Source organism: Dermacentor silvarum, chromosome 10 (assembly GCF_013339745.2).
Source record: "Dermacentor silvarum isolate Dsil-2018 chromosome 10, BIME_Dsil_1.4, whole genome shotgun sequence".
Classification (NCBI taxonomy): Eukaryota; Metazoa; Arthropoda; class Arachnida; order Ixodida; family Ixodidae; genus Dermacentor; species Dermacentor silvarum.
Window position 1 is genome coordinate 41,652,570 of NC_051163.1, and position 9,658 is coordinate 41,662,227.

Below are 9,658 nucleotides of genomic sequence, written 5' to 3' on the forward strand. Positions count from 1 at the left end.
ATTGTGTCATGACGTCACGACACAGTAACCACCTGGTAAACGAAACCAAGGCTGGCGGTGGAAAAAATTATGCACATCTAATGCACATCTTAAAATCTACGTGAAGCGAAGCTTTCGTGAAACGATTAATCCAGCGCTATAAGTCTGCCCATTTCGTTCCTGTCTTTGGCTGAAGGGAAACTGGCCCAGGCGCATGCACTCTCGCGCACCGGTGCTATGCAATGTGAAACATGCCGCAATCATTTCAAGGAGATGATTGGGGTTGATAGATAGAAGTATACGTGCGATTGTGGCCTAAGGGTTAGAGCATCAGGCTGCTGTGCTGTGGGACCAAGGTTTGATTATATCATTGGCCATGCAATTCACCCTTTTTTTTTTTTTTTTTTTTTTTAAGTATGAATATTTGGCAAGACAGCAGCAGGAAAGTCATAGGGGTTCACAAAGAAAGGTTCACTTTAAAACTATCAAATTATTTAGGACACTGTGAAACTTGCCAGGCTATTACTTTTTTTTTTTTTTTGAGGGGGAGGGGGAGGATTGAGATCACAGACCGTCATTTAACACAAAGAATTATCAGTCGAAAATTTGTCAATACTCCTTTAACAAATCTCAAGTAGGAATGAATTCATGTCCCACTAGAGAGCCGTAGATTGTGGGCTGCTTTGGGACATTCCAATTCTTGCATTCTTTCACTCGGTCTATTTAACCAGGCAGCAAGCGAGCACTGTGCAAGTGGGCAGATGAGCACTTGGTCTGTTTTGGTGGGGTAGCCTCAGCAGTATTTCTGCATGTAAGGTATGCACACTTCCCCAAACAGTGAATGGAAGTGTAGATACCACCCCAGATCAACTGGTACAGCATCACTGTAAGCGTTGTGGGTTTGGATGCCATTGCCACTCTGCAGTCTTTTCTTTCATTTTTATTCTCTCTTCTTTGGTCTTATAGGGTTGGTATATTGATGAACGTTTAATTGATTATAAGTATCCCACAAAATGATTAAACTTCATCAATGTCCACCTTTCATTTAATCGACTTAATTGATTAGACTTGTTGCGTTAATCGTTTTCGAGAGTTTGACACGAGTGGGGCTGAAAATTATGAAATCGTGCTGAAATGGCGGAGCACAAGTAGTGACTGTGTGGCTGTAATAGAGCGACTGTCGACTGTTTTTCCCGAGTCAAGAGTGATGCCCAGCCGAGCGCTTCCCCCGCACCGCACACGACACCACGCCGCCCAAAACCGGAGGCTTGAAACGCCCTCGCAATTCAAGCCATACTATAGTAACCCAGTCACCGTTCTTCGTGCCACTCCCAGTTCACTAAAGATGTGGCACAGCATTCACGCCGGTTTGGCGCATGTATTTGACACAGCGATGGCGTTTATGTCGATTCCAGCGAATCTACAGTGTCCGAGCATCTATTCTCGCATGCTGGTTGCATGGCCATTTAAAGAAGGTGTCGGTTCCACCCAAGCATCCCAGCCAATTTACGTCCCTTCACTCTGTAGAAAAAAGCACGTGGTTTAAAATCTTAAACCAGTAATTTTCTTTTCCCTGTGCATGTTGTCAAGCGGATTTCTACGTCGCCGTCGCCGTGAGGTTCCGTATAAAGTCCAAAGGTGATGAAATCGTCGCCGCGCGCCGTGTGTGCGATTGAAAGCACGCGGGGGATGCGCGCTATCACGGAAGAGCGAACACACGGCGGAGAGCAAACGCGACTTCCGTCATGCGAAAGGCCGTGGGGGTATGGGAGGGAGGGAGGGGGGGCGACACTGTGCTGCGGCACCAAATGCGTATCTTGCAACTGGGCGCAAGGGGAACTGGCCACTCAATCTCCCACACCAAAGGAGGAAAGCGGGAAGGCAGCGCGGGACGGAGGGGGAGGGGTAGCTTCTACTCAGCCAACAACTGCGCTTGTACTTTACGCCGGTGCGGGCTGTCGCGCGCGCCGCATCTTGCAAGCGATCTCCACACGGCTCTGACCTTTGTATGCGCTGTGCATTCGCCGCTCAGTTTCCGTTGAAGCGATAGACCGCGCGAACCTTCGCTCGCTGCGACGGCTGCGCTTGCTGCCAGCGTTTTGACAGTGGTTTTCTGCGGTCATCGAGTGTGATCTATTCATGTTTGCTTGTGCGCACTGACACCACGCTTGTTAACTCAGTTAGTAAGCGAATGTGTCCAAGTTTATGAAGCCAATAAAACTACTATCCCTACTCTGAATAGCTCTCTACTAATTTGCTATCGCAATCGATGCTTCGCCATTTTTAACAGCGAAGCTGTTTAAGCCAGCCGTGATTTGTGGTTTGTGGTTCGTATCAAGAAACTATCAAGAAATAAAAGAATAAACTTTCTTGCGAAGGCAAGGATTCGAACCTGTGTACCCACGGTCCCAAGGCGAGCGTCGTAACCACTAGGCTATACAGCCACGCTTGCAGAACATGCGCTTATGCGAACCATATGATCGCGTTCGAGCGTCGTTGTCTTCGTTCGCACGCTCGTGCTCTGCGAGGTGAAGAAAAGGTTTTGCGCGCTATGCTCAGGAGAGAGATAAAGAAGATGAGAGCGAGAGAGAGAGAGCATTCACGGAGCGGGTCTGCTGGAACGCGTTGTCGGCATTGCAACGCGGTGGAACGCGGAGTCGGCATTGCAATGCAGTGTCGGTGTTGCAAGCTGCGCTATGCAATGTGCAGTGATGGCCGTAAGTCCGAGATGCACGAAAAGAAATTATCATCATCATGAGTAATAAGAGGAAGAGTTTGTGCATACTTCCGGAAAATGCTGGGCTACGATCGCCCAGCTTCGCTGTTTCAAGCATTGCGCGGTCGAGTGCAAGGTTAAGCGTATTTTCTTGTTTAACCGTAGTGTACTGGGATTCACTAGTGCCATGTATCTTATTTAATTCTGCACTAAGGGCCATATTATAATATATATTGTTATCTTTTCAAAAGCCACTAGTTCCAACTATATTTAGTCCTTAACAAATTTAAGATTATTATTTATCAAACGTTTATACACTTCTATTTCTAACTTTGTTCCTCCTCTCATACATTAAAACAGGGTCATATAAATGTAGATAACTGCGTTTCAACCGTTTTAAAGTGTCTGGCAAGAATTTTTATTAATCAATTAAAGGCTAAAATGATGAATGATTAATCAATAATCAAATAAAAAATTTAATCGACCATCACTATGGTCTTAGAACACAAACCTCAACGACAATGCTCTCTGATGCCCTGCGCTGGCCGCATCGGCATTTTTGCTATGGCAATGTTAGCCCACATTAGTAGTAGTTCACCAATACTCGAGGGTCTTTTTTGCAAGCGTTTTGTTGCTCTAAGGGCACATTCATATCGGCAGTTGACAGAGGTCGCATGACCGACCACAACTGGCGGCCAAGGAGTGACTTGCAGCTACCGATTTCCACACCAGGAAACACGACCAGCCTGTCGCTGCACCAAGATGTCTAATGATTGATGCCGTTCTTGCATACTTACACTTTCATTACTTATTCTATGCCTTCATCACTACGTAAAATCATCACTGCTCCTGTGCCCCTGATTGGCTCGGCAGGTTGGTGACTGCAGTCACACGACTGAAAAATTAAGCAGTGAGCGACTGACCAAAATCAGTCGCTTTTTGACCAAAGCGTCCATTTGTCACCAACTTGGTTGCGCAACCTTTGCAAGTCACAGGTGTGAATGGGCCGTAAAACTTACCTCTGTATTGCTTTTATAGTTAGTGTTTTTGTGACTGTCTTTCAGAACAAGAACAGACCACTGGCGAAGCAAGTGAGAGAAAAGTGTGAGCAGTTGGAACACAGCATCAAGAGGGCAGAGATGTAAGTGTACTGCATTCAGTGATGACATGTCAATCTTGCTGACTGCCAGCCATGCGGTGGAGAGTACCATAGTTGTGGGCAGCCAACTGTAAAACAAAGGAGTCTTCGCAGTAGAAGGGTGGGAAGGGGAAGTTTATTGCTCGAAGAACCGTAATAACGCGTCCATACTGGCCGTTCGAGTCAGTCCAGAAGCGCCAGATCACGAGCGAGCCGCTCGCGCCGAGCGCCCTAGTCGCCGTCGTCGTCCTCTTCCTCTAATATTTAACACACTCCGGGGCCTGAGGTGGCGAGTTCTAAAGGGTACAATTTCTGCACAGGTCGGATCATCTGTGAGCCACTGGGTATTTTAACTTTACACGCACGGACGTTGCCATCCTTACTTCGGATGCAGTCACTTACTACAGCAGTCTTCCAGAACATTCTGGGAGCCTTGTCTTCGTGAATAATCACATCATCACCTTTACTGATGTTATAAGCTTTTGATGCTTTCCTCAAGTGAACGCTTCGAAGTGCCAGTAGATATTCACGAAGCCATCGCTTCCACAGTTGTTCCATTATTAGCTGCCTGTGGACCCACAAACTGAGCAACTCAGTCTTTCTTTCTTCCTGTTCATCTGACGTTTTAGGATTAGACAAGAGACGGCTGCCTAACAAAAAATGAGACGGGGTTAGAATGTCTGGCTCTTTAGGAGAAGAGTAAATGAAAGTTATGGGTCTGGAATTCACAACGGCTTCTGTTTCAGTCAGCAAAGTGCTCAGTTGTTGTAGGTCAACAGACGCCCTTCCCAATGACTTGCGAAGGCACATCTTCACAATCCTAACTAACCGCTCCCAAAAACCACCCCACCAAGGAGCTCTCTCTGCAATAAATTTCCAAGTTATGCCGTGGGTAGAGCAATACTGGCTGACTTCCTCTTTCCTCAACAACTGGTGCATGCTAGCTAGCTCACGTGCAGCTTTCTTGAATGTAGTAGCGTTGTCTGAGTAAACTATTCGCGGTGTTCCACGTCTTGCACAAAATCTTTTGAAGGCCATGAGAAAAGCGTTAGTAGTAAGTCCAACCACATGCTCAAGGTTAATTGCTCTAACTGCTGCACACGTGAATAGCACTATGTACACTTTAACGCCATTGCAATCTTTCACAAAAACTGGCCCTGCAAAGTCAACTCCTGTAACCTCAAAGGGGCGCGAATTGCACACACGATCACTGGGAAGAGGGGCTGCCGGTGCACTCGCAGCCTTGAGTCAGAAACGAGCACAAATCACACATTTTCGTAGCACTCTCTTCACTGCTTGTCGCACTCTGGGCACCCAGAACCGGGCGTGAAGTTCATTTAATGTGTCACCGACACCGCCGTGGAGCACAGTTTTGTGAGCTTGCAAAATGATGAGTCGCGTGACCGGGTGGTTGGATGGTAGCAGCACAGGCGTCTTTTCGTTGTAAGTGACATCGGCGTTCTGAAGGCGAGTTCTAATCCTCATGACGCCCTTTTCGTCGATAAAGGGATGCAGGTCTCTTATGGACGACGTCTTGTCGAGGTCTTGTCCCACTTCAAGTTGGGCTCTCTCTTTGGCATAGGTATCTGTCTGCATTTGCTTGAACCAGATGTTCTCAGCTTCTTGAACTTCAGTGGCTGTAAGTGATCCTTCTGTATGCGACGTTGGCGATCTACAGTTGTCCACGAAGCGTTTTACCCATGCTGTCACTCTTGCCATTCGTAACCAAGAACTAAATCGTTCGGCAATGAAAAGTGGTTCTCTTATCACGCTCACCAGTACAGGAACGTTTGATTGTAACTCGGAAGAAACTTGTTCGTCTTCCGGTCCAGAATCTGGAGCGTCAGATGTCGTTGGCCAACTATTTGCCGCACGTAGAAGCCAGTTAGGTCCTTTCCACCACAGCTGGCTATTTCGAAGGTTTGTGAGCGAAAGCCCACGCGTCAGCAGATCAGCTGGGTTTTGTGTTCCCGGACAGGGATGCCACTGGTCTGGATCTGTTACTTGACGTATCTCGTTAACTCTGTTATAAACAAATTGCTTCCACTTGGTTGCCGTGCTTTGTATCCAACAAAGCGCTACAGTTGAGTCCGTCCACATGTGCTCTTCTATTTTCCATTGCCTCGACTCTAGAGCCTCCCGCAAGAACTTTAGCACTCTAGAAGCCAGAACCGCTGCTATCAATTCCAAACGTGGTAACGTGATCCATTTGATTGGAGCTACTCTACACTTCGAAAATAGAAGCTGAACATCAACGTTACCGCATTGATCTTCCATTCTGAGATGAGCTACGGCACCGTAAGCAACAGAACTGGCATCAGCAAATACGTGAAGCTGGGAGCTGGAAGGCTTGTCCAATAATAACTTCAGCTCACACCTGGGAAGTGAAAACACCGGATAGCATTTTAGTTCATCGGACCAAGTTTCCCATTCGTGTCTAAGTTGCTCAGGCATAACTTCTTCCCACGCTGTACCATGCTCCCACAATCTCTGAAAGAGGACTTTCATCCTAATGACGAACGGTGATAGCCACCCTAATGGATCGAAAATCCGTGCGGTCGTCTGAAGGACACATCTCTTGGTGTCGTTCTTCTTTTCGAGAATCTGCAACAGAGATTCCATGTTTAGAATAAGCTTGTCAGCAGCTGTGTCCCATAGCAAACCAAGAACTTTCGTAGGAGCCATTGCTGAGACATAGTCCAATCTATCAGTGATGTACTTTCTTAGCTCATCATCATTGGTGGACCATTTTTGCAGCTTCATGCCCGCTTTGCTCAGGATGAGATTTGCATCTTTATAAAGACAGAAGCTTCTTTTGAAGAAGGAACTCCTGTGACAAGATCGTCAACGTAGAAATTCTCGGCAAGTTGCATGGCAGATGAGCTCAGCGCAGGATCGACGTGCTTGAAATGATACTGGAGCGTCGCTGTTAAGAGGAATGGACTTGCTGTAGTTCCAAATGGCACTCGTGTCATCCTATACTCCACTATTTTCGGCACACTTGACATTGGCATGCTGTCTAACCATAAAAAACGCAAGGCATCGCGATCAGGCTCTTGATTGCCGATTTGAAGAAACGCCTTTTGTACATCTGCAGTAATTCCAATCTTGTGTAGCCTGAAATTCACAAGCATTTTAACCCATGTTGTTGTTGATCTTGGGTCCTTTTTCTAATAATTCGTTCAGAGACGCTGCTCCATGCGTGTGTGACGAGGCATCGAAGACCACCCTCAGCCGTGTCGTCGAGGATGATTCCCTGATAACAGCATGGTGCGGCATGTAGTAACATCTCTCTGCCGCGTCTTTTCCGTTGACTCTTTCCGCATGATCATCCAGTTCATACTGCCTGACTGCCTTGTCGTACTGCTGAAGAAGCTCCTTGTTACTACCAAATCGCCGCAATAAACCGTGTAGGCGTCGAACCGCAACACTTCGGTTGTCTGCTAGGTATGTGTTGACGGATTTCCACGGTAACGCTACTTCGTACCTCCCGTTCTTGAATGCTATGTTCTCCGTGAATTGCCGGACCACTTCATTTCCATGCTCGTCGTGGGTAGAAGGGTCAGAAATGCCTATGCTGTCTAGATCCCAGAAGTGCTGTAAGGTTTCAGACATGTCAGTCTCTGTGCAACTCGTGCGAAGGACACACACGTGCGCGCGGACTTCTTTGAAAATGCGACCGTCGCATGGTACAGGCCCTTGAAATGTCCAGCCAAGCTTGGTGTTGATCGCAGCAAGTCCTGTCACTTCGTCGTGCGACCAAACATCGTTTAGCACGAGCTTCCACATTTGGTCGGCTCCAATGAGCAAGCTTATGCCGACTTCTGTTTTTAGGGCAGGAAGCGATACAAAGTCAGCAATAAACTTCTTTTCATTAGCCAGCTTCTGCACAAATGACTGTGACTGTGGAGGTTTAAGCAAGTGATCACAGATAAAGGGAACCTCTAAAGCCTCGATTTCGTGTTTGGAGCTGTCATATTGGCTCATCAAAGTCACCTTAACCAAGTTGAGCTGCTCTTTTGGCGCACCGCTCGAACCACCGAACGCTTTCACTTCAACATCTACCTTCTTCAGTGTTGGCAGGCTTAGTTTTCTGGATATATCTTCTCTGATAAACGTTCTCTGGCTCCCGTTGTCCAGGACCCCTCTTATATAGCAAGAATTGCAGTCACTTAGAGCCCATACTCGGAACGTCTGCAGTAATACGTCATTTTCAAATAAATTGCTTGTAGGTGCCTGTGCGGCAGCATGCAAGCTCAGGGTTTGTCGTTCACTTGGTTTCTTCTTGCTAGCGTAGTTGGGGTCACAAACAGCTGTTGCGTGCTTGCCTTTACAGGTAGCGCAACAGGTATTGCGTCGGCAATCTTTCGAGCGGTGGCCTGATATCGTGCACTTGAAACATCTGCCCGACTTGGCCAAAAGGCTCTTCTTCTCCTGCAGGCTTATTGTAGAAGTGCACGTTTCCGTAACGTGGGTGGGTGAAAGGCAGAAAAAACAAGTACCGTTCGTCTTGCTGGATTCGTTGTGTAACACGGAGGCGGTAGGCGTGGCACAGGTCTTCCTGTCACGCCTTCCGTCGTGCGTGTCGCGAATGCAGGAATCCTGGTGACCACTTTTTTCACGGGCTTCGACCTCCAGTCGGAGAAAATCCAATAGCTGGCGCAGCTCCGTCTCTGACGACTGGATCTCATCGGGCTTTTGTAGTAAGCTCTGTCGCTTGTAGTGTTCCACCACGATGTCATTGGGGATCGCTTTCAGTAGAATCTCGACGAGCATCGCAGCGTATGAAAGCTCCGATCGTCCAAGAGCCTTGAGACCTCTCACGTTAATATGTACGGTATCCAGGAGATTCCTCATAGCGGTCACGTCAGTAGAAAACCTCACTGGTCTCAGCATTCGAAGATTCTCCAAGTACTTCTGCTCGATGATCCTCACGTTGCCGAAGCGGTTGGTTAGAATTTCGATGGCATCTGCATATGATGGGTCCGTCACTTGAATTCCCTCGATCGCTTTGGCCGCTGGTCCAGCCAAAAGGGTTTTCAAGTAGTGAAAGCGGTCGATGTTCGTTAAACTGGCATTTTCGTGGACGGCATGCATGAACATGTCCCAGAAGGGCTGCCACTGTTGCACTGTTCCATTGAAGTGAACCAAGTCGAGCTTCGTAAGTCGAGAAGCACCGACAACTGGTGTTGAGGTATCACCGAGGGCACGATGTCCCGAGATCGTACCTGAAGCTGAGACGTCGTTAGGTGTCGGTAGGCCTCGATCCGCGGTCGTTTGAGACTGAAGTTGTTCGATGTGGTGACAGAGAAGGGACAAGGTTGCTGCCGCGTTGTCTTCATAATCCACGACCGAGATGTAGTCTTCGGATGCTTGCTCGTCCGTGAGGTAACCCTCCAACTGTTCGTTGAGCACCCGTAGTCCGTCGTTGCAGTTCTTCAGTCTGTCATGCAGCTTTCGAAGCGCCGGAGCGCTAAACTGACTCGATTCCATGAGTTGGCTTGCCTCGTTTCGGAGACGCATGTGCAAAGCTCGTTGGGGTCGCTCGCTTGCCCTTGATCCGCTCCATCTTCGTTGCCGGCGAAGTCCGTTCGTTGTCGGGTCGCTTGGATCGCAGAGTCCTGGGTTTCTCGGCACCAAAAATTGTAAAACAAAGGAGTCTTCGCAGTAGAAGGGCGGGAAGGGGAACTTTATTGCTCGAAGAACCGTAATAACGCGTCCATACTGGCCGTTCGAGTCAGTCCAGAAGCGCCAGATCACTAGCGAGCCGCTCGCGCCGAAGCGCGCTAGTCGCCGTCGTCGTCCTCTTCCTCTAATATTTAACC

General features: G+C 48.0%; 1 protein-coding gene across 1 annotated transcript in view; it reads left to right on the plus strand.

The window, feature by feature from the left end:
• Window positions 1-9,658, plus strand: part of LOC119466459 (uncharacterized) — a 50,406-nt gene that overhangs the window by 19,435 nt on the left and 21,313 nt on the right. The window contains exon 4 of the mRNA XM_037726972.2: window positions 3,760-3,836. Within this exon, the coding sequence (XP_037582900.2) occupies window positions 3,760-3,836 (77 nt within the window). The remainder of the gene's footprint in view (window positions 1-3,759; window positions 3,837-9,658) is intronic.